This window comes from Pseudophryne corroboree, chromosome 7 (genome assembly GCF_028390025.1).
Source record: "Pseudophryne corroboree isolate aPseCor3 chromosome 7, aPseCor3.hap2, whole genome shotgun sequence".
In the NCBI taxonomy this organism is placed as follows: domain Eukaryota; kingdom Metazoa; phylum Chordata; class Amphibia; order Anura; family Myobatrachidae; genus Pseudophryne; species Pseudophryne corroboree.
In genome coordinates this window covers 127,206,565-127,232,574 of record NC_086450.1, presented here as the reverse complement: position 1 = coordinate 127,232,574, position 26,010 = coordinate 127,206,565, and the positions used below count along the sequence as shown (strand labels likewise).

The window sequence follows — 26,010 nt, the reverse complement described above, 5'->3', positions numbered from 1 at the left end:
TGAAATTTCATAGAAACAATGTGAGGTGCATGGAACCACCCTGACTAGTTGGAGTGTCATGGGAGTGTCGTATGTGTGTATCTAAAGCACCTTGAGATTCTGAGCTGCAAGGGAAGAGAGGCTTGTTTGGACAGATCTCCTGCATCTAGCATGGGGCTGGTGCAATTGTTGATACTTTATATATATATATATATATATATATATATATATATATATATATATATATATATTAAGACGGTTGCGGGGGGTAAAATCATTGGGCGACCCAGGTTTCTGCTTGCAGAGGTACAAACCCTGGCATTGCCTTACAGATTGTCATACAGTATTAGCATAAGGTAGGGCTCAACAAGTCCCAGGGGCCAGGAAGCCATGGCCCCTAGATTTTGCTGCCTGGCTACCACATTTTGGAGAGAGGGAGCAGATCCTCTTCAGCTCCAACAGTCCCAGTGGAGATTTTTGGAGGCGTGCCTGTATTGTGGTAGCCATTTTTTGCACAGAAGTGCATGTGCTGAGTTTGTCCCATCCTGCTCTGTTTGCTGTCTCCAAATTCCGGCTGCATAGAGATCTCCAATAAGAGGGTCTATGCATGGCCAGGGATTGCAGTTTCGGAGGGGTAGTGATGTGGCCACAGGGAAGCCCAGTGGAAGGCTATGGAGTGGTTTGTTTGCCTGGAGGTATCCCCTTATTTGTGTGGCCGTGGGGGTTGGTTGCCGTGCGGGTTAGCTGCTCATTAATGTGGCCGCCGGGAAGGGGGATGGGGTTTTTGTTTGCCCGGTGGTAGCTGCACCGCAGTGTTGATGCAGAAGACTGGTATGCCAGAGGGATCCCCCTGATTGCGTGGCCAAGGGTGTTGGTTTCCCTGGGGGTAGAGAAGCTGCTCAGTAATGTGGCAGCGGGGGGAGGGGAGTTCAGTTAGGTTTATTTATTTGGGGGGGCGGTGGTCTGGCTCCTACACTTTCAACCTGGCTCCAAGATTTCAGAAACATTTGTCAGGCCCTGGCATAAGGCATTAAATCAGGCTTCCGTGGCTGCCTGCACCTACACCAACTTTACATGTGACCCAGAGCGGCAAAACTGAGATATACTGCTAAAAGCTGATTGTGTGTTATTGATTGTGGCCCATCACATATATCTGCAACATGCTGTTGAATAATTGTTTGCTTTTAAGTTTCAGAGAGGTGTGTGCATTCCCATAGTGTTACCAGAGATGTTAAGTTAAAAGTAGTGATGTGCACCGGACATTTTTCGGGTTTTGTGTTTTGGTTTTGGATTCGGTTCCGCGGCCGTGTTTTGGATTCGGACGCGTTTTGGCAAAACCTCCCTGAAAATTTTTTGTCGGATTCGGGTGTTTTTTACAATAAACCCTCAAAAACAGCTTAAATCATAGAATTTGGGGGTCATTTTGATCCCATAGTATTATTAACCTCAATAACCATAATTTCCACTCATTTCCAGTCTATTCTGAACACCTCACAATATTATTTTTAGTCCTAAAATTTGCACCGAGGTCGTTGGATGACTAAGCTAAGCGACCCAAGTGGCCGACACAAACACCTGGCCCATCTAGGAGTGGCACTGCAGTGTCAGACAGGATGGTCGATTTAAAAAATAGTCCCCAATCAGCACATGATGCAAAGAAAAAAAGAGGTGCACCAAGGTCGCTGGATGGCTAAGCTAAGCGACACAAGTGGCCGACACAAACACCTGGCCCATCTTCAAAATAATAGTCCCCAAACAGCACATGATGCAAAGAAAAATGAAAGAAAAAAGAGGTGCAAGATGGAATTGTCCTTGGGCCCTCCCACCCACCCTTATGTTGTATAAACAGGACATGCACACTTTAACAAACCCATCATTTCAGCGATAGGGTCTGCCACACAACTGTGACTGAAATGACTGGTTGGTTTGGGCCCCCACCAAAAAAGAAGCAATCAATCTCTCCTTGCACAAACTGGCTCTACAGAGGCAAGATGTCCACCTCCTCCTCATCGTCCGATTCCTCACCCCTTTCACTGTGTACATCCCCCTCCTCACAGATTATTAATTCGTCTCCACTGGAATCCACCATCTCAGGTCCCTGTGTACTTTCTGGAGGCAATTGCTGGTGAATGTCTCCACGGAGGAATTGATTATAATGCATTTTGATGAACATCATCTTCTCCACATTTTCTGGAAGTAACCTCGTACGCCGATTGCTGACAAGGTGAGCGGCTGCACTAAACACTCTTTCGGAGTACACACTGGAGGGGGGGCAACTTAGGTAAAATAAAGCCAGTTTCTGCAAGGGCCTCCAAATTGCCTTTTTTTCCTGCCAGTATACGTACGGACTGTCTGACGTGCCTACTTGGATGCGGTCACTCATATAATCCTCCACCATTCTTTCAATGGTGAGAGAATCATATGCAGTGACAGTAGACGACATGTCAGTAATCGTTGGCAGGTCCTTCAGTCCGGACCAGATGTCAGTACTCGCTCCAGACTGCCCTGCATCACCGCCAGCGGGTGGGCTCGGAATTCTTAGCCTTTTCCTCGCACCCCCAGTTGCGGGAGAATGTGAAGGAGCAGCTGTTGACGGGTCACGTTCCGCTTGACTTGACAATCTTCTCACCAGCAGGTCTTTGAACCTCTGCAGACTTGTGTCTGCCGGAAAGAGAGATACAACGTAGGTTTTAAATCTAGGATCGAGCACGGTGGCCAAAATGTAGTGCTCTGATTTCAACAGATTGACCACCCGTGAATTCTGGTTAAGCGAATGAAGGGCTCCATCCACAAGTCCCACATGCCTAGTGGAATCGCTCTGTTTTAGCTCCTCCTTCAATGTCTCCAGCTTCTTCTGCAAAAGCCTGATGAGGGGAATGACCTGACTCAGGCTGGCAGTGTCTGAACTGACTTCACGTGTGGCAAGTTCAAAGGGTTGCAGAACCTTGCACAACGTTGAAATCATTCTCCACTGCGCTTGAGTCAGGTGCATTCCCCCTCCAGGCAGATGTATAGGCTTGAATGGCCTTTTGCTGTTACTTCATCCTCTGAAGTATATAGAGGGTTGAATTCCACCTCGTTACCACCTCTTGCTTCAGATGATGACAGGGCAGGTTCAGGACTATTTGCTAGTGCTCCAGTCTTCGGCACGCGGTGGCTGAATGTCGAAAGTGCCCCGCAATTCTTCGGGCCACCGACAGCATCTCTTGCACGCCCCTGTCGTTTTTTAAATAATTCTGCACCACCAAATTCAATGTATGTGCAAAACATGGGACGTGCTGGAATTTGCCCAGATGTAATGCACGCACAATATTGCTGGCGTTGTCCGATGTCACAAATCCCCAGGAGAGTCCAATTGGGGTAAGACATTCTGCGATGATGTTACTCAGTTTCCGTAAGAGGTTGTCAGCTGTGTGCCTCTTCTGGAAAGCGGTGATACAAAGTGTAGCCTGCCTAGGAACGAGTTGGCGTTTGCGAGATGCTGCTACTGGTGCCGCCGCTGCTGTTCTTGCTGCGGGAGGCAATACATCTACCCAGTGGGCTGTCACAGTCATATAGTCCTGAGTCTGCCCTGCTCCACTTGTCCACATGTCCGTGGTTAAGTGGACATTGGGTACAACTGCATTTTTTAGGACACTGGTGACTCTTTTTCTGAGGTCTGTGTACATTTTCGGTATCGCCTGCCTAGAGAAATGGAACCTAGATGATATTTGGTACCAGGGACACAGTACCTCAATCAAGTCTGTAGTTGCCTGTGAATTAACGGTGGATAACGGAAACACGTTTCTCACCGCCCAGGCTGCCAAGGCCTGAGTTATCCGCTTTGCAGCAGGATGACTGCTGTGATATTTCATCTTCCTCGCAAAGGACTGTTGGACAGTCAATTGCTTACTGGAAGTAGTACAAGTGGTCTTCCGACTTCCCCTCTGGGATGACGATCGACTCCCAGCAGCAACAACAGCAGCGCCAGCAGCAGTAGGCGTTACACTCAAGGATGCATCGGAGGAATCCCAGGCAGGAGAGGACTCGTCAGACTTGCCAGTGACATGGCCTGCAGGACTATTGGCTTTCCTGTGTAAGGAGGAAATTGACACTGAGGGAGTTGGTGGTGTGGTTTGCAGGACCTTGGTTACAAGAGGAAGGGATTTAGTGGTCAGTGGACTGCTTCCGCTGTCATCCAAAGTTTTTGAACTTGTCACTGACTTATGATGAATGCGCTGCAGGTGACGTATAAGGGAGGATGTTCCGAGGTGGTTAACGTCCTTACCCCTACTTATTACAGCTTGACAAAGGCAACACACGGCTTGACACCTGTTGTCCGCATTTGTGTTAAAATAATTCCACACCGAAGAGGTGATTTTTTTTTGTAATTTGACCAGGCATGTCAATGGCCATATTCGTCCCACGGAGAACAGGTGTCTCCCCGGGTGCCTGACTTAAACAAACCACCTCACCATCAGAATCCTCCTTGTCAATTTCCTCCTCAGCGCCAGCAACACCCATATCCTCATCCTGGTGTACTTCAACAGTGACATCTTCAATTTGACTATCAGGAACTGGACTGCGGGTGCTCCTTCCAGCACTTGCAGGGGGCGTGCAAATGGTGGAAGGCGCCACCTCTTCCCGTCCAGTGTTGGGAAGGTCAGGCATCACAGCCGACACAATTGGACTCTCCTTGGGGATTTGTGATTTAGAAGAACGCACAGTTCTTTGCTGTGCTTTTGCCAGCTTAAGTCTTTTCATTTTTCTAGCGAGAGGATGAGTGCTTCCATCCTCATGTGAAGCTGAATCACTAGCCATGAACATAGGCCAGGGCCTCAGCCGTTCCTTGCCACTCCGTGTCGTAAATGGCATATTGGCAAGTTTACGCTTCTCCTCAGACGCTTTTAATTTTGATTTTTGGGTCATTTTACTGAACTTTTGTTTTTTGGATTTTACATGCTCTCTACTATGACATTGGGCATCGGCCTTGGCAGACGACGTTGATGGCATTTCATCGTCTCGGCCATGACTAGTGGCAGCAGCTTCAGCACGAGGTGGAAGTGGATCTTGATCTTTCCCTATTTTACCCTCCACATTTTTGTTCTCCATTTTTTAATGTGTGGAATTATATGCTAGTATCAATAGCAATGGCCTACTACTATATATACTGCGCACAACTGAAATGCACCACAGGTACGGATGGATAGTATACTTGACGACACAGAGGTAGGTAGAGCAGAGGCCTACTGTACCGTACTGCTATATATTATATACTGGTGGTCAGCAAACTGTGCAAAACTGAAATGCACCACAGGTATGGATGGATAGTATACTTGACGACACAGAGGTAGGTAGAGCAGTGGCCTACTGTATCGTACTGCTATATATTATATACTGGTGGTCAGCAAACTATGCAAAACTGAAATGCACCACAGGTATAGATGGATAGTATACTTGACGACACAGAGGTAGGTAGAGCAGTGGCCTACTGTACCGTACTGCTATATATTATATACTGGTGGTCAGCAAACTGTGCAAAACTGAAATGCACCACAGGTATGGATGGATAGTATACTTGACGACACAGAGGTAGGTAGAGCAGTGGCCTTCTGTACCGTACTCCTATATATTATATACTGGTGGTCAGCAAAATTATGCACTGTACTCCTACTATATACTACAATGCAGCACAGATATGGAGCGTTTTTCAGGCAGAGAACGTATAATACTGGTGGTCACTGGTCAGCAAAACTCTGCACTGTACTCCTCCTATATAATACTGCTGGTCCCCAGTCCCCACAATAAAGCAGTGTGAGCATAGATATATGCAGCACACTGAGCACAGATATGGAGCGTTTTGCAGGCAGAGAACGCATAATACTGGTGGTCACTGGTCAGCAAAACTCTGCACTGTACTCCTCCTATATAATACTGCTGGTCCCCAGTCCCCACAATAAAGCAGTGTGAGCACAGATATATGCAGCACACTGAGCACAGATATGGAGCGTTTTTCAGGCAGAGAACGTATAATACTGGTGGTCACTGGTCAGCAAAACTCTGCACTGTACTCCTCCTATATAATACTGCTGGTCCCCAGTCCCCACAATAAAGCAGTGTGAGCACAGATATATGCAGCACACTGAGCACAGATATGGAGCGTTTTTCAGGCAGACAACGTATAATACTGGTGGTCACTGGTCAGCAAAACTCTGCACTGTACTCCTCCTATATAATATTGCTGGTCCCCAGTCCCCACAATAAAGCAGTGTGAGCACAGATATATGCAGCACACTGAGCACAGATATGGAGCGTTTTTCAGGCAGACAACGTATACTGGTGGTCACTTGTCAGCAAAACTCTGCACTGTACTCCTCCTATATAATACTGCTGGTCCCCAGTCCCCACAATAAAGCAGTGTGAGCACAGATATATGCAGCACACTGAGCACAGATATGGAGCGTTTTTCAGGCAGACAACGTATAATACTGGTGGTCACTGGTCAGCAAAACTCTGCACTGTACTCCTCCTATATAATACTGCTGGTCCCCAGTCCCCACAATAAAGCAGTGTGAGCACAGATATATGCAGCACGCTGAGCACAGATATGGAGCGTTTTTCAGGCAGACAACGTATAATACTGGTGGTCACTGGTCAGCAAAACTCTGCACTGTACTCCTCCTATAATACTGCTGGTCCCCAGAATAAAGATATTTGCACTGCAGCCCCCTGAAACAAAGTGAGAGGACGCCAGCCACGTCCTCTCACTATCATTTCCAATGCACGAGTGAAAAATGGCGGCGACGCGCGGCTACTTATATAGAATCCGAATCTCGCGAGAATTCGACAGCGGGATGATGACGTTCGGGCGCGCTCGGGTTAACCGAGCCATACGGGAGAATCCGAGTCTGCCTCGGACCCGTGTAAAATTGGTTAAGTTCGGGCGGGTTCGGATTCCGAGGAACCGAACCCGCTCATCACTAGTTAAAAGTGGCCCCTGTCATTACTTACACAAATTACCATATGATGCCTCTTGTATATGAGTGTTTATGTACCTCACTTTCATCCCAAAATGCTACATTTGTGTATGTAAATCTTGTTTCAGTGTTGAAACCTTTCCTACCTAGTAGCCTGGCTACGTATCAAAGTCTAAAGATAGTGATAAGTAACTGTAATGAATCAGCCTGTGCATCCGCAGATAAGTGCAATAACAAAGGAAGCTGGGTTCTGTCAGACTGACCCACTAGTGCAGGGATAATTTGGGGAGCCCCTAATTTCTCCTTGGCTACAGATTTAGGGATTACCTACCAAAAGGCACTAATCTCTTTTTTTTCTGTTCTTCTGGGGAACGCTATTGCAAAGGCGAGATAGAATTGTTCCTGTCTTGCCACCTAGAACATGCCTAGCAATGATATGTAATCATCACTTATTAGCCATCTGATGGTTACATCAATGGAATGCACATGCGCAATGGATAGAAACTGTGTAAAAGGAGCTCTGCTATGGAAGCATAGGGCAGGATGTACCAAGCAACTGCCACTTACTGCAATGATACTAATCGCATATATACTAACATATGCGATTAGTATTGCAAAGGACAGCTCTTTCTGAAAACGGCTGTCTTTTGCGAACAACAGTGGTCCCCAAACTTCCGGGTTTGTGATCTACGTGCATACGCAGGCGGAGAAGGAGGCCGCTGCGGGCGCTGCTGGGAGGAGTCCAATTAGATCCCTCACAGTAGTGGATGCAAAAAAAAACGCATAGGTTTCTATAGGGTAACGACAGCTATAGTAGTTGCCACTATCGTCATCGTGGAATTGAATTAAAAATCCATCACCACTGGATTGAAAATATTGATGACTACCGATGGCAAACTCTAGATTCTTCTATGTTCGGTAAAAGAAGTGACTGGAGATTAATAGTGATGGCGAGAGAAGCGGTGTGAGTAAAACATTGAATCGGGAGATGGTGGGTATAATGATTAACAGTGGTAGGACATGAATAGAAGGGGTGGGAATAAAGAAAGGAGATAATGAAGGGTGTGATGTCTAACAGTCGCACTGAATCGTGTAAACATAGCTTCGGCCCCTGCTATACAGTGCCTCTTTTCTCGCCACTGTAAAGCGGGGGCGGAGACACAATGACACAATCGTGATGCCACGCCCCTTGACAGCCGACCTTCTCGCCAGCAACACATCCTATATGCCTATCACACTGCCCCCTTCTAGCATTTAAATAGGTAAGTATGCAGGAGTGGTGGTTCTGTTGCAGACAATGGCAAAAATATGTCAGTCAGGCCAACTGAATATGCCCTTAGAAACCTTTAAGCCATTTACATTTATTGGCATAATTGCATTAGATCAGTCAACACTAATGTGTGTTAGTATAGGTTACAGTCAGTGCTATTTTAGTAGAAAAATAGGTTCAGGAACTCCCATTGGTGGGCATTGGTGGGCAGAGCTGTGGGTAATGTGGGAGAAGCTACAGTAGGGGGCACCTATGGAAGAATATAGAATTTGCGTGCGCCATAGGTGCGTGACCCAAAAAACTGGACTTTGGTACTCACCGTTAGATCCTTTTCTCCTAGTCCGTAGAGGATGCTGGGGACTCCAAAAGGACCATGGGGTACAGACGGGATCCGCAGGAGCTTGGGCACACTAAAAAGACTTAAAACTGGGTGTGAACTGGCTCCTCCCTCTATGCCCCTCCTCCAGACCTCAGTTATAGGAACTGTGCCCAGGAGAGACGGACAGTACAAGGAAAGATTTTTGTTTTAACTAAGGGCTACCAAACCACCAGCCCACACCATAAACATACCGTACAACCGGAATAACGCCAAACCAGATAACAGTATGCATAAAACTCCAGCAACCAGCTGCAACAAACCAATACACAACTCGTGTACAAACTAACTTAACCAGTAAGAAAACACACTGCAAGTAATAGTCCGCACTGGGACGGGCGCCCAGCATCCTCTACAGACTAGGAGAAAAGGATTTAACGGTGAGTACCAAAATCCTGTTTTCTCTTACGTCCTAGAGGATGCTGGGGACTCCAAAAGGACCATGGGGATTATACCAAAGCTCCCAAACGGGCGGGAGAGTGCGGACGACTCTGCAGCACCGACTGAGCAAACGCCAGGTCCTCATCGGCCAGGGTATCAAACTTATAGAACTTAGCAAAAGTGTTCGAACCCGACCAAGTAGCTGCTCGGCAAAGCTGTAGCGCTGGGACACCTCGGGCAGCCGCCCAAGATGAGCCCACTTTCCTGGTAGAATGGGCTTTAACCGATTTCGGCATCGGCAGTCCTACCGAAAAATGAGCCTGCTGGATCGTACTACAAATCCAGCGTGCAATAGTCTGTTTTGAAGCGGGATGACCAATCTTGTTGGCCGCATACAAAACAAACAACGGTTCAGTTTTCCTCGTAACAGCTGTCCTAGAAACATATACTTTTAACGCTCTTACAACATCCAGAGATTTTGGAATCGCCACCTCTTCCGTAGCTACCGGAACCACAATAGGTTGGTTTATGTGAAATGAAGAAACCACCTTCGGTAGAAATTGTTGACGAGTCCTCAATTCCGCCCTATCCGAATGAAAAATCAAGTACGGGCTTTTATGAGATAAAGCTGCCAATTCCGACACTCGCCTGGCAGATGCCAGCGCCAAAAGCATAACGACCTTCCAAGTGAGAAATTTCAACTCAACCTTGTGCAAAGGTTCAAACCAGGAAGACATGAGAAACCGTAAGACGACATCGAGGTCCCATGGAGCTACAGGAGGAACAAACGGCGGATTGATATGCATTACACCCTTCACAAAGGTCTGAACCTCTGGGAGGGCAGCTAACTCTTTTTGAAAGAAAATAGACAAAGCCGAAATTTGCACTTTGATGGAACCCAATTTCAGGCCTGTATCTACGCCCGCCTGTAAAAAGTGGAGAAAACGAACCAAGTGAAAATCCTCCGCAGGAGCCTTTTTAAGCTCACACCAGGAAACATACCTCCTCCAGATACAGTGATAGTGTTTCGCCGTAATCCCTTTCCTAGCCTTAATGAGAGTTGGAATGACTTCCCTGGGAATACCCTTACGAGCTAAGATCTGGCGCTCAACCTCCATGCCGTCAACCGCAGCCGCGGTAAGTCTGGAAACACACATGGACCCTGCAACCACAGATCCTCTCTTTGAGGAAGCGGCCAAGGATCTTCCACCAGCAAGTCCTGAAGATCCGGTTACCAGGCCCTCCTTGGCCAGTCTGGAACGACGAGAATCGCCTGAACCCTTGCTCGACGAATGATCCCCAGCACCTTTGGAATGAGAGGAAGTGGAGGGAACACATACACCGACTGGAAGACCCACGGAGACACCAGGGCGTCCACTGCAGTGGCTTGTGGGTCCCTTGACCTGGAACAATACCTCGGGAGCTTCTTGTTGAGCCGAGACGCCATCATGTCTATCAACGGAATTCCCCAGCGTCTTGTCACTTCTGCAAATACCTCTTGGTGCAGAGCCCACTCTCCCGGATGGAGGTCGTGTCTGCTGAGGAAATCCGCTTCCCAGTTGTCCACCCCCGGTAGGAAAACTGCTGACAGTGCGCTGACGTGTTGTTCCGCCCAGCGAAGGATCTTTGTGGCCTCCGCCATTGCCGCTCTGCTCCTCGTTCCGCCTTGCCGGTTTATATGGGCCACCACTGTGATGTTGTCTGACTGTACCAGGACCGGTCGATCCTGAAGATGACTTCTTGCTTGGAGCAGGCCGTTGTAAATGGCTCTTAACTCGAGAATATTTATGTGGAGACAGGCTTCCTGGAGCGACTTCTGATGAAACAGCCCCGGGATTGAGGCTGAGAAACGCGTCAAGTTCCCCGCCTGGCAATTTGCTCATTATCCTGCTGACTATCGTTAGATGCACGGTTTACATCCAGCAGCACGGCTTGGACGTCTTCCACGGCAATTGCACTGCCCGGCACTCTGCACGGCATACTGCTGACCGCACACTGCTGATCGCCACGGAGATACCAAACTCAGGCTGCTTCTGACAGCCATCTCACAATCACAGAGAAAGAGCGGTCAGCCTCAGCCGCCTCACAACCTCAGTGAGAGAACGGTCAGCTGCAGCCGTTTTACAACTACAACGAAAGAGCGGCCAGCTCTGTCCACAATATGGATTGAAGACTCTCCAGTTATCCACAGCTCCGTTACATTGGTTTCGGCTTCAGTACCGTCTAGTGGGTGCCGGCGCCCACAAACTATTACACGATCATCTGCACCGTTAGCGGCTGGGGTAAGCATAATCAACAGACTGCTAAATAGCATTTCTGCTTAAAACTGTTAATGTGCTATATACAAATATACAAAACTAAATACCCCCTGCTAAGCCGCTTAAAGTTGTGTTTAACAATATTGGAGCACCGGAAAAGTGGAAATTACTAATTGTGGACTTTGCTTATTGTTCCACCACTGAGGGACTTTCACGTACACCTAAAAAAGCAATACATGGACTCTTATGTCTAGTGGATATATGGGTGGAAAGTCATACTGAATTAATTGGTCCATTGCAGAGTGTCATATTATGTTACTCTAAACATCAAATGAATACACTATCAGTAGGAGCATATTGCTATTAAGTTACAGTAAATTGTTACCGTGTTTTATGTATGTTTCAAAGAGATTTTATATGTTTCCAGTCACAGGATGTTTAACAATATATTTTGATTTTTAAAGAAAATAAATTATTTTATCGATAATGATAGCGCTTCATTCCATTTGATATTTCAGTTTTTGTTTTTTTTGAGGCTCAGCACCTCAATTTGTGAAGCAGCAGTCATTCTCGATTAGTTGTCTCATAGCCAGCCGACTAGCGCCCCCTCGTTTTTGTGAATTTGGATTTTTTCCTGGAGCGACCATTTTCCCTGGAAATTTCTTCCTTGGGTGACTGCGCCCCAGCCCCGGAGACTTGCATCTGTCGTCAGAAGTACCCAATCCTGGATACCGAATCGGCGTCCCCCCAGGAGGTGATGAGCTTGTAGTCACCACAGGAGAGAAATTCTGGCTCTGGGAGATAGACTTATCTTCCGGTGAATGTGTAGATGAGATCCGGACCATTTGCTCAGCAAGTCCCACTGAAACACGCGGGCGTGAAATCTGCCAAATGGAATGGCTTCGTACGCCGCAACCATCTTCCCCAGAACCCGAGTACAATAATGGATCGACACACTCGTCGGCTTCAGAAGTTCTCTGACCATCGTCTGCAGTTCCCGAGCCTTTTCTTCTGGAAGTAACTCCGTGTCCAGAATCATGCCCAGAAAAGGAAGCCGAGTGGTCGGAACCAACTGGGATTTCGGCAAATTGAGCACCCAACCGTGCTGTCGCAGAACCGATAGTGACAACTCTACACTTCTCAGCACCCGTTCCTTGGACCTCGCCTTTATCAGGAGATCGTCCAAGTACGGGATAATTGAAACCCCTTGTTTGCGAAGAAGAACCATCATTTCTGCCATGACCTTGGTGAAAATCCTCGGAGCCGTGGAAAGCCCAAACGGCAACGTCTGAAATTGGTAATGAGAATCCTGTATCGCAAACCTGAGGAAAGCCTGATGTGGAGGATATATCGGCACATGTAAGTAGGCATCCTTTATGTCGACTGATGCCATAAAATCCCCCCCCTCTAGGCTGGCAATCACCGCTCGAAGGGATTCCATCTTGAACTTGAAGACTTTCAAGTATGGATTGAGGGATTTTAGATTTAGAACTGGTCTGACCGAACCGTCCGGTTTCGGTACCACAAAGAGGCTCGAGTAAAACCCCTCCCCCTCCCGCTGGGACGGGTACAATGACCTTCTGTAGACACAATGTTTGAATCGCCGCCCGGACCACCTCCCTGTCCGGAAGAACCACTGGTAATGCCGAAATTAAGAACCGGTGAGGGGGCATCTCCTAAAACTCCAGTTTGTATCCCTGAGACACGATTTCTAACACCCAAGGATCCAGGTCTGATTGAATCCAGACCTGGCTGAATACCTGAAGACGGCCCCCCACCGGTCCGGACTCCACAGGGAAGCCCCAGCGTCTTGCTGTGGACTTGGTAGCAGCCGGGGAGGACTTCTGGTCCTGTGCACCTGAGGCTGCAGGAAGTTTTTTTCCCCGTCCTCTACCCTTTGAGGCGAGGAAAGACGAACCTTTCCCCCGCCTGTATTTATTGTGATGAAAGGACTGCATTTGTTGATGTGGTGCCTTTTTCTATTGTGTGGGAACATAAGGAAGAAAAGAGGACTTACCCGCAGTCGCGGTCGAGACTAGGTCCGCCAGGCCGTCCCCAAACAAGACAGTACCTTTAAAGGGTAGAGCTTCCATAGACCTCTTGGAGTCGGCATCAGCATTCCATTGATGGATCCACAAGGCCCTCCTGGCAGATATCGACATGGCATTGGTCCTTGATCCCAAGAGACAGACGTCCCTTGCCGCGTCCTTTAGGTAATCCGCAGCGTCCTTAATATAACCGAGAGTTAGAAGGACATTATCTTTATCAAGAGTATCCATGTCACTAGCTAAATTCTCAGCCCATTTAGCAATAGCACTACTCACCCATACCGACGCCACAGCAGGTCTGAGCAATGCACCCGTATTAGCGAAAATGGACTTCAGACACGTCTCCAACTTGCGATCCGCCGGATCCTTGAGAGCTGCCGTGTCAGGAGACGGAAGCGCCACCTTCTTAGACAAACGGGATAGAGCTTTATCAACAGTTGGAGATGTCTCCCATTTTTCCCTGTCATCAGAGGGGAAAGGATACGCCATATAAATCCTCTTGGGAATCTGCCATTTCTTATCCGGCGACTCCCAAGCCTTTTCACAAAGAGTATTCATTTCATGAGAGGGGGGAAACTTCACCTCAGGTTTCTTTCCCTTGAACAAGCAAATCCTTGTTTCCTGTACCGCAGGTTCATCAGAAATTTGCAAAACATCCTTTATAGCCACAATCATATACTGAATACTCTTAACTAATCGTGGATGTAACGCAGCCTCAGTGAAATCGACCTTGGAATCAGAGTTCATGTCGGTATCCGTATCCCCCACCTGAGTAAAAGGCCTCTTATGGTACCCGGATGGGGTCTGTACCTGAGATAAAGCCTCCTCCATGGACTTTTTCCACACCTGCGTCTGTGACTCAGACTTATCTAACCTCTTAGATAAAGAAATAATCATTGGAATTTATTGTATTAAGGAGTGCTAGTAAATCAGGAGTCGGCTGCGTCGACAGTGTTACATCTAGCCCCGCATCCCCACCTCCCATAACCTCCTCTGGTGAATAACATTCAGGCTCCGACATGTCGACACGTAGTACCGACACACAACACACACAGAACCGTCCCAGCAAGGTGACAGGCCCACAATGCAGCCCAGAAGAGGAGACAGAGGGAGTATGCCAGCTAACACCCCAGCGCCTGTATATTGGTACACGAATATATGTACCCAGCACTGCCTTATTATCAAAAAGACTGGTACCCCACTGCGGCTCCCCTCTGGAGATGCCCCCTTTACTTGAAATAAGCGTGGAGGTCCCGGCAGCGTCTCTCCCTCCGTCTGGTGCAGGGATAAAATGGCGCGTGTGAGCCGCGGACCGAAGCTCCGCTCCCTTCCCGGCGGCTTCGGCCCGCCAAATTCAAACTCATGGAAAATGCCGGCGGGGGTCTGTAAAAGGTGCCTCGGCACCCACAATCATATGCCGCCATTACAAAACTTCAGTAACATGCCTCCCAGGGCGCCCCCCCCCCAGCGCCCTGCACCCAGTGACAACCGTTGGTGATATGTGTGTGGGAGCATGGAGCACAGCGTTACCGCTGTGCTTTACCTTCCGTCACTGAAGTCTTCTGGCGTCCTGAAGTCTTCTGATCTTCTCATACTCACCCGACTTCTGCCTTCTGGCTTCTGTGAGGGGGTGACGGCGTGGCTCCGGGAACAAGCAGCTAGGTGCACCAAGTGATCAAACCCTCTGGAGCTAATGGTGTCCAGTAGCCGAGAAGCAGAGCCTTGAAACTCACAGAAGTAGGTCCTGCTTCTCTCCCCTCACTCCCACGCTGCAGGGAGCCTGTAGCCAGCAGGGCTCCCTGAAAATATAAAACCTAACAAAAGTATTTTTCTAGAGAAACTCAGTAGAGCTCCCCTAGTGTGCATCCAGTCACTCCTGGGCACAAAGTCTAACTGAGGTCTGGAGGAGGGGCATAGAGGGAGGAGCCAGTTCACACCCAGTTTTAAGTCTTTTTAGTGTGCCCAAGCTCCTGCGGATCCCGTCTATACCCCATGGTCCTTTTGGAGTCCCCAGCATCCTCTAGGACGTAAGAGAAAGGGGTGTGACCTTGCTGTAAGGGGCATGGCTTTGCTGCAAGGGGCATGACCTTGCAGGAAAAGACTACCTTATACCCCAGTTTTGCAACCCACACGCCCAGACATTGCCAACAAAAACAAAAATCCTGATTCATGCTCCTTTCATTATTTGTCAATTTTCCTCCTTATAGTAATGCCCCTTACACATTATGCCACATACCGTGTGCCCATTACACATTATGCCACACACCGTAATTCCCATTACATAATATGCCACACATCGTAATACCCATTACACATTATGCCACACTGTAATGCCCATTACGCCACACACCGTAATGCCCATTACCTATTATGCCACACAACGTAATGTCTATTACACGTTATGCTAAACACTGTAATACCCATTATGCGTTATGCCACACACCGTAACGCCCATTACATATTATGCCACACACAGTTATGGCCCTGACATCATTTTATGCCCCAAACACAATAATGCCCTTTACAAATTATGTCACAGAGTAAGGCTTCTAATTACTTTTAAATTACCTGCCTGTTGTCAGGGGTCTCATGCTCGTTGCCAAGGGTTTCATGCACATTGTCAGGGGTTTCATGCTCTGGGTTCCATGCTTGTTGCCAGGGGTCTCCTGTGCATTGCCAAAGGTTTTCATGCGCATTGCCAGGGGTTTTATGCGCGTTGTCAGGGGTTGCCAAGGGTTTTATGCGTGTTGCCAGGGGTTTCATGCGTGTTGCCAAGGGATTTCATGCACGTTGCCAGGGGTCTCCTGCATGTTGCCAGGAGTTTCAATGCGTGTTGCCAGGGCTTTTGTGTGCATTACCAGGGGTTTTGTATGCATTGCCAGGGGTCTCCTGCTTGTTTCCTGGGTGAGGTCAGGTGCAGGTTGTGAATAAGCACATACCATAAGCCCCCGCAGAGGATTGAGAAGCGCCAGTGGCTGCGGAAGCGTTTCCATCCATAGCAGTGTAAAAACCTCTTAAAATGCCCGCCGCCGAAGAGACAGATGCTAGAGGTCAAATGTGACCTCTATCGTCTGTCTTCTCCTCTGCGGAAGCCATTTTTTGTGGGTTTTTTTACACTACTATGGATGGAAGCACTTCCGCAGCCCCTGGCGTGTCTCAATCCACTGCGGGGGCTTGTAGTATATGCTTATTCACAGCCCGCACCTGCCCTCCCAAACTTTGCTAGCGTGGCTAGGACGTTCTGGAACGCCATTCCAGGGGACGCAAGTTTTCAGAACACCGTCAGGAATGGATTCCCGGCCAAAGGCCCTCATTCCGAGTTGATCGCTCGCTAGCTACTTTTAGCAGCCGTGCAAACGCATAGTCGCCGCCCACAGGGGAGTGTATTTTCGCTTTGCAAGAGTGCAAACGCCTGTGCAGCCGAGCGGTACAAAAACATTTTGTGCAAAACAAGACCAGCCCTGTACTTACTTATTCTGTGCGATGATTGCAGCGACGAAGGTCCCGGAACTGACGTCAGATACCCGCCCTGCAAACGCCTGGACACGCCTGCGTTTTTCCAAACACTCCCAGAAAACGGTCAGTTGATACCAATAAACTCCTTCTTCCTGTCAATCTCCTTGCGATCGGCTGTGCGAATGGAATCGTCACTAGAAGCAATGCAAAACACCAATGCTCTTTGTACCCATACGCCGCGCGTGCGCACTGCGGCCTATACGCAGGCGTAGTTTTTAAATGATCGCTACGCAGCGAACAACGGCAGCCAGCAATCAACTCGGAGTGAGGGCCAAAAAACAGCCCTGGTTACAGTACATTTAAATGAAATCCAAAACTGTAATAAACAGGATTTCCCATTTAGGCATCACTGTGGAAAATGAAATATTAAAACGACACATGCTACATCTATTTCTGTTCTAAATGCTGCATGCCTAACAGTACCATTTATTTTATGTACGAATCACAATATAGCAAGGTTTAAAAAATAGACACAGAGAGAAATGAAATTCTGGATACGAAGGCAGTAAAGCAAACTGAGCAAAACATGGTCCACTGTGTCAAATTTTGTTAAGTGATTAGTCAGCAAAGCTAGATTACCACCGAGATCTCTGGAGGAAAATACTGCCTCAGGCTCACATTATAACAGCTCTTGACTTGGGAAATATATGTATTTATTTCTACAGCAGTTATAAATGGCCACTATTTTCAAAATGTATAAATCACTTTAAAATTATTTATTTTAAAGCCTTCAGGACCAGTCAAGTAAGAAAGAGAATTCAGTCATCCCACGCAATTATATTGCACCAACTAAATCATGCTGGATGTTAATTTACTAGATTCATTGGATCACAGAAAAATAAATTCACTGGTGCAAATGATCAAATAAAAGAACAAGGCAGACATATGATTGTCCCAATGTTTTGCAGCTGAAAGACCAAGGATGCCATGCCTGCTCGAGGCTCTCAGTGCATATTGGAACTTGTAGTTCCATAACAGCTGAGGAGCCGAAGGCTGTCTAAGCACAAAGACATAACATATAATAATCTTGTTGTCGTACTTGTTTTCTATTTGCACGTGGTCTCTGGGAGATACAGATGAAAAGCCTACAAGGGTGACCAGACAAGAGTCACCGCTACTCCCAACCAATGTTCCACCATCTAGGAGGACTGCAGACTTTCTTGGGAGATATGATTTAAATATGGACCCAGCATTTTATCCAAAAAATACCCCAAAGGTTGTCAGATTTTTCTGAGCTATCTTAATCTGTTTAACACTTCAAAGAGTGTTTAGGAAATAATCCCAAATAAATATTCTGGTTCCTGGGATAGCTTGTCTATTTGTAAGACGATTTATTTTCGGGATGTCTCAGGACAACTAAGACTGTAACATTACATATATGAAAATCAACTACAATACTGTTAAAAATGTGTTTCTTGTATGAGTGGGATAAAACTTTATTAGATGTGCATACATTTTATAGTATTGCACAGCCAAAATGAGTGGCAGTCAGACTACCATTCATGTGGTAGCTGCCTATGTGTTCTGTAGGCTGGGTTAGAGTTAGACATAAATCCATTTATGTATAAATAGGTTACAACCCCTTGTGCTTGGAGAGGTCCCATAGCAGGGGCGCCGAGATTGGGGGAGGAATGGGTACGTATTACCTCAGCCCAGGCCTCTGTAGGGAATCTGGAGTGCAGGGTAGGCATAACCACACCACTGCATTGGTGGGACCTCACCCCACATTGCGCAAAGCAGCGTCCACCATAGGTACATCTTGAATGTGGGGAGATAGCCATGCCCCCTCCTGCTGCTACGTAACTTATAAACAGGATCCGCTGAAGGTCTCAAGCACTTTTAGGAGTTGTATATGCTGCAAGTTTATGCTTGATGTAAAGTTGCACATATCTTCAGATATATAGAGCTGCAGAAACATCATTGATGGCTATTTTTTTTCATTTGACTTAAATCATCCCCATATTGACAAATATATCCCGAAACTTGACTCATATTCACTGGTTTCTACATTCTAACGAACAGTAGTTGGACAGGTATTCCTGAAGAACTAAAACAAACCATGTTTTGGTCATGCTACCAAATCTCCTCTCTGGTCATGCTCTATTGCAGACCTGTCTACTCCATCGAGGAGTACTCCAGGCCACTCATATCCAGGCCACATATCGCACAAATACAGGATAAGAAGTTATGTATGCTCCTAATTATGTAGGACTTGTTAAGCACATTTTCATATTTCTACAAACAAAATGTACATTTTCATTTGCAAATGAAATATCCATTTATAGGCACCTGTCTGACTCAAAGATGTCAGTGGCTCCCAATATACACAAGTGTAGGTGGCTAAACGCTTGCAGAGTCATCCATTTCTCACCATAATTGTTTCCCACAGTCAATGTAATCCTTTACATTTATTCAACATACTGTACTGCATTTTAAGTGCAGAAGACAACCAGTAACCATATGACAGTTCAGATAACCATACAGAAGACACAGTATATATATTAAAGACAGTTTAGCCTTCATCTTATTATCTGAGCCACCCTCTGTGACAGAAAACAGTAAGATAAATGTAGGACGGTCTATTATCACTTTATTTTTGCTTTATCTTTGTTACAAGACAACATACATATAGAGGTATATTCAAATGGTTTTTTTTGTCATTCTCTATCATATATGGAAAAATTGTATATTGCAGTTGCCATGTTAATTATTATATTAAATGCCAAGGAATTATCAGAATTATCTGAAAATAAAACTGGACCAAAATTAATTCACCGAAATTAAATATTATGGACCGGATGTAGTGCAGCGGGAGACAGCTATAGCTCCGAAATGTTGGCCTAACTCGTATATGTTTTTTTAAAATGGCAATCATTTACAAGAAAAAACCAGGTTGGTTTTGCCTTGCAAATGATTGCTGATTTAAAGAAAAGAACAAGTTCGGCCGGAATCACAAGCACTGCATTACATCCGGCCTAACGTTAGAAAGATCAATGCATTCATTTAATCTGCTGTCTACCTATAGGGTTCCAGATTATTTCTTGAATCCTTTATTTTTCCTAGAGGCTGTACTGTGATTTAAATTTGTCCTGCATTGCTGAATATCAGCTGTGGAAAACGACATAAATTTAGTGCAGGTGAAAGCCTGTACCTAAACCCTGCTCCCCTCCAAAACGGGGAGGAACAGACGTTCTTCTTAAAGTAACACTGCCTGCTGTGACACACATTTACATGCTGCATTACAAAGGCTTGGAATGGTCAGCTGACATCCTCATGTCTGAGATCTGAAACCTCCAAGGTCATATTCCCAACAATGGGAGCACTACGGAAACACTCATCAAATGTTAAGTATGGAATACACATTTTTAAGACCTTTCTCAGCAATTGATTTCACACTTGTTTGACCCATATTGATTCCTTTAGGTCCTGGAATACAGTGTGTCCATGAGAGATGCATTAAAAACGGCTGCTGTCAACACATTGTTGACAGACAACAGACGGATATAGATTAATCAATATGACTCTCAGTATAGATATCAGTGCTGAATATCCTGCTTACAGGCCTTACCATCTTTATGATAGTAGGTGAGTTCCACTTTCCGTTCCTCTGATCCCAGCAAGGCTTGAGCTATCTGGGCAATGTCATGCCTCTTGGTCTCTGGCCCATGTAAAAAGTCACAAGTGCACGGTTTTTGCATGACATCTGGCCTGGAGAATCCCGTCATCTCGCAGAATCCATCATTGCAGTAAATAATCGCACAGTTCTGAACCCTGGCATTAGCGATAATGAACTTTTTATCTGCAACAGAAAAATAGCACAATGGTTAGTGAGAAGCTAACATCGCTAAACACAAATCAGTCACTATATAATGCACACAAAACCCTAAAAACAACAAGGAAAACAAACACACCAACTAAGTGCCCAAACAGCACATTATATCACACACAAGTTTTGATTTATAGGGGGCGATTTGATTAGCTGCCATGTGAAGTGCAGTAGTAGGGGATGTCGTAGCAGCCCTGTGACTATGTAACCCCACAATGTGCTAGGTATTAATCTTGGGATGTAGTTAATATCACGCTGTCGGGATCCCGGCATTCAGGATACTGATGCCGGAATCCCGACAGCCGAAAATGCAGACAGCCTTGCCATGGCTATTCCCACTTGTGGGTGTCCACGAGCGAGCCACTGTGCCCGCAAGAGCACGCCCCGCTGCCGGCATTCTGGCGGGTGGGATGCCGCTGTCGGGATATTGACATCCGGCATCCCGTCTGCCAGGATTTCATATCCAACCCATTAACTTTAGGGGTGTAAACAACAATCTGCAGTGTTTTAATTACTGTGGTGTTTGCATGCAGAGACATAGGGGGACATTTACTAAGCAGTGATAAGAGTGGAGAAGTGAGCCAGTGGAGAAATTTTCCCATCAACCAATCAGCAGCTCTGTATCATTTTATAGTATGCAAAGTATAGATGTTACTTCAGTGCTGATTGGTTGCCATGGGCAACTTCTCCTCTGGCTCACTTCTCCGCTCTTATCACTGCTTAGTAAATGTACCCCTTAGTCTTGTGGCCAGGGCCAAGTTAACATATAGGCACACTGGATATCTTACCCAGGGCCCCACAATTCTAGGAGCCTTCAAGCAGGGGCAGGAGGTGGTCACACAATCCGAATGGTGAAGCAGCATTCTCTACCTGCCTCCCAGCCTGCAGCCAGAAAGTGAACAGCTGTCAGCATGCTGATTGGTGGATGGCTGGAACTGTCCACCAATCAGAGTGCTGACAGCCATTCACTGTATAGCATGTAGAGAGTTGGCATGGGACCGCAGAAGGGGCAAGTTATGATTTTTTTTACATTGAATGGGTGTGTTGGGGCCCCAGTGCATTTTTTTATGGCCAGGGCCTAAAATGCTGTTAAGACTATCATGCTTGAGGTTACCACAGAGGCTTGTGGCTAACAGAATCTGCCATTCTTAGACTATGCTTTATATATATATGGGGGTAAGTGGCTCTATAAAACTGGAAAATGCAGAAGCAGATTGTCTTTCAATGATGGTAAATGACCTCAATATTTTCTTTATTTATTTTTTTTAAATATCAATTTATCCCCCCCCAAAGTTTACAATTTGACTATTCTCCCAGCATGTCAAGGAAACTTCCATATTTGGGGAAGTTCTTATGTGATCCCTAGACAAGCCCCCCTCATATTGCCCACTACTCCAATAATGTGGGCGGGAGCGTGATGATGCAGTTCACTGTGAATTATGTCAACATCAGGGGTGGATCCGGGTGGGGATGGGAGTGCCCCCCTTCCTGAGTAAGGGTTGGGAGTCTGGTAGTCGTCGCCCCCCCCCCCCGGGTAACATTTCTTACCTGTGCACTGTACAGCAGCAGCAGCACATCACGTTGCTGTGTGCTGGGCTGAGGATGGGCTTAGGGAGGTGGCTGCAGTTAAGAAGTGGCCATCTCTCCCTCTGCATGATATGACGCTGCCACTGCACTGCTATATACGCCCAGCGGTATTGGACATGTAAGAAGTGTAATGGGGACACAAACCACAGCATTACGCCCACTGGAGGCAGAGTTGTATTGAGGCCACCTCCCCCTCACTAGATGTTCCAGAGGTCATCTTATAAAAGTAGGTAAGTACGCATCATGCGGCTCACTAGCTGGTGAGGAACTACAAGTCACAGCATTTCCTACTATCCTCCACTGTGTTACTGTTAGTGTTTTAGAAGATCCTCTGTTTTCTATGATATCATGTATTCATTGATCATTGTATGATGCCATATCCCAAGCTGCTGACTTCAGCTAAGTAAATACATTTACCACTTAGGAGCAGTTTATGTAACAGACCTTTTATGTCGCTATCTCTCATATTACTTACAATGAGGAGCAGATTAAAGCATTACTATTCTGATGGAGCTGTTTTTATGAAACGTATAGGATTACACATATTACAAAATTAAACAACCAAATCACCGTGTCTTTTTACATAATGGTTTGCTCGCCGAACAATGCCTCCATCTCTGAAAGGATTCAGTAGGCAATTTCTAGTTTTCCAAGTCTTAAACTGAAGAAATAAAGTATACTCTACTACAGTGTGCATTACCTATATACTCCATCCCAAAGATTACATGGATGTCTGTTCTATTTGTGGTAGTAATATGTGTGCGTTATGTTTCCCACTGCAGCACACCCAGCATTAAAGACTGCATCCAAGTAACTGGAGTCTATCATTATATGTAATCGCAATGGCATTTGCTGCGCTATAAAAGAAACTGTTAATAAATAAATAATAATAAAATGTAGCAACGCTAAAAGTGTCCCTGTGGTAGTTTAATACAAATACTAATTAGAAATCTACTGTAGCCACTTTCTCCACACCAATCTTTAGGGTGAAGAACCTCTCCTATTCTGGAATATGATATGTCCATATTGATTATTTTTAATATATTTCAATAAGATAACTCTTCTATTGCTTATGTTGCATATAGGGAATATTAAAGAGCACAGTTCATTTGCATGTTGGGGACCGTATATTATAGGGCCACTTTCAGATTATCCAGTATATAAACAGGGAAGATACAGTATATAACTTTTAATATCATGACAGATATGTCTGGACATATGTCATGGACACATATGGAAAAGAAAATAATTTTAATGTACTTAAATTGCACAAATGTTCAGTAAAAATATACAATGCACACTTCCACCTCTGCACAATGTTGAAAAATCCCAGATTGAAGCATAGGGATCTGGTCAAGATGCTGGCGTTCTGGATCCCAACAGTCGGAATGCCGGCACCGGGATCCCAACACTGCTCGAGGTGAGTGTTAGGGTTATCTTGTAGGAGGGGGGGGGGGGGGTTATGGTTAGGGGGGAGGGTTAACATACCTTCTTCTCTGCTTCGGGAGGCCGGTATCGGTCATATGACCACCGGGATCCCATCCGCCGGAATAGAGTATGTATCCCAAAGTATAAAACACCAACAGAGACAAATACAACACCTACATACATGAAAAGAACCATGTGACATAATAATTCCAAGTGTAATCCTGCTGTGTTATGTACAGCCCTATGTTACCCTAAGCAACACAATGGTCTGAGCACCCTTTCACCCTCCATTTGTCAAAAAACAAAAAAACTGGATTGGGTTATCGCCTAATAGAAGTTCTGGTTATGGTGGCCAGAACACAAATCTGGTCCCAATAACACAAAACAATGGGGGTAATTCCAAGTTGATCGCAGCAGGATATTTTTTAGCAGTTGGACAAAACCATTTGCACTGCAGGGGGGGCAGATATAACATTTGCAGAGAGAGTAAGATTTGGGTGGGTTATCTTGTTTCTGTGCAGGGTAAATACTGGCTGCTTTATTTTTACACTGCAATTTAGATTGCAGATTGAACTCACCACACCCAAATCTATCTCTCTCTGCACATGTTATATCTGCCCCCCCTGCAGTACACATGGTTTTGCCCAACTGCTAAAAAATTTCCTGCTGCGATCAACTTGGAATTACCCCCATATGTACTATAATGCTCCCACAATCTATGCCATATCAGTCTATTTCCCAATATAAACATAAAAATGAACTAAAGGAATACAAAGATGGACTACTGTACACGTTAGTGATAGGAATGGACACACGGAAAATTACATGGGGAAAATCTCTGAAATGAACTGTGCAGGGTAGTGTTACAATATTGTTCCCGGCAGGAAGCAAGTAATTGAAACTGGTGCAGTGTTTGCCCCCTAGGGTGCTTACCTGCAGTGTAACATGGTTTTGCAAAGGTGGAAATTGCTCCTTTTTTGCTATTTCTTTTTTTTTTTTTTTTTCAATTGAATAAACCAATGTGTGGGGTTTGTTTACAAAGGTGCGAGTTTATAGAAGCGGACATAGCAACCAAATACATTCCAGATTTTATCTTCTAGGAGGTGCTAGATAAATGATAAGTAGAATCTGATTGGTTGCTATATGTAACATCTCCACTTCTATAAACCCGCACCAGTTTTGTCTTTTTAATGATTGCTACTTTAAAACATCGGGCAGACTTGCACGGAAACCCGCCGATGTCTGCTGTTTACAGGCTATTACATACACCCCTATAACTCCAATCGAACGAGCAAATTTGGCACAAAGTAAAATAAGATTTTACTCACCGGTAAATCTATTTCTCGTAGTCCGTAGTGGATGCTGGGGACTCCGTAAGGACCATGGGGAATAGACGGCTCCGCAGGAGACTGGGCACATCTAAAGAAAGCTTTAGGACTATCTGGTGTGCACTGGCTCCTCCCCCTATGACCCTCCTCCAAGCCTCAGTTAGGACACTGTGCCCGGAAGAGCTGACACATTAAGGAAGGATTTTGAATCCCGGGTAAGACTCATACCAGCCACACCAATCACACCGTATAACTCGTGATAGGAACCCCGGTTAACAGTATGATAACAATGGAACCTCTGAATAGATGGTTCGCAATAACAACCCGATTTGTGTAACAATAACTATTTACAAGTCTTGCAGACAATCCGCACTTGGGATGGGCGCCCAGCATCCACTACGGACTACGAGAAATAGATTTACCGGTGAGTAAAATCTTATTTTCTATGACGTCCTAGTGGATGCTGGGGACTCCGTAAGGACCATGGGGATTATACCACAGCTCCCAAACGGGCGGGAGAGTGCGGATGACTCTGCAGCACCGAATGAGAGAACTCCAGGTCCTCCTTAGTCAGGGTATCAAATTTATAAATTTTTGCAAACGTGTTTGCCCCTGACCAAGTAGCAGCTCGGCCAAGTTGTAAAGCCGAGACCCCCCGGGCAGCCGCCCAAGATGAGCCCACCTTCCTTGTGGAATGGGCTTTTAGAGATTTAGGCTGCGGTAGTCTCACCGCAGAATGCGCAAGCTGAATAGTGCTACAAATCCAGCGCGCTATAGTCTGCTTAGAATCAGAAGCACCCAGCTTGTTGGGTGCATCTAGGATAAACAGCTAGTCAGTTTTCCTGACTCCAGCCGTCCTGGAAATATAATTTTTCAGGGCCCTGACTACGTCCAGTAACTTGGAATCCTCCAGGTCCCTAGTAGCCGCAGGCACCACAATAGGTTGGTACAAGTGAAAACCTGATACCACCTTCGGGAGAAAGTGAGGATGAGTCCTCAACTCTGCCCTATCCATATGGAAAGTCAGGTAAGGGCTTTTTTATGACAAAGCCGCCAA

The 26,010-nt window shown here is 46.1% G+C and overlaps 1 protein-coding gene across 1 annotated transcript in view; it reads right to left on the bottom strand.

Moving 5' to 3' along the window:
- The window catches only part of KCNH7 (potassium voltage-gated channel subfamily H member 7), a 930,127-nt gene that overhangs the window by 855,100 nt on the left and 49,017 nt on the right, over window positions 1-26,010 (bottom strand). The window contains exon 2 of the mRNA XM_063933624.1: window positions 20,353-20,583. Within this exon, the coding sequence (XP_063789694.1) occupies window positions 20,353-20,583 (231 nt within the window). The remainder of the gene's footprint in view (window positions 1-20,352; window positions 20,584-26,010) is intronic.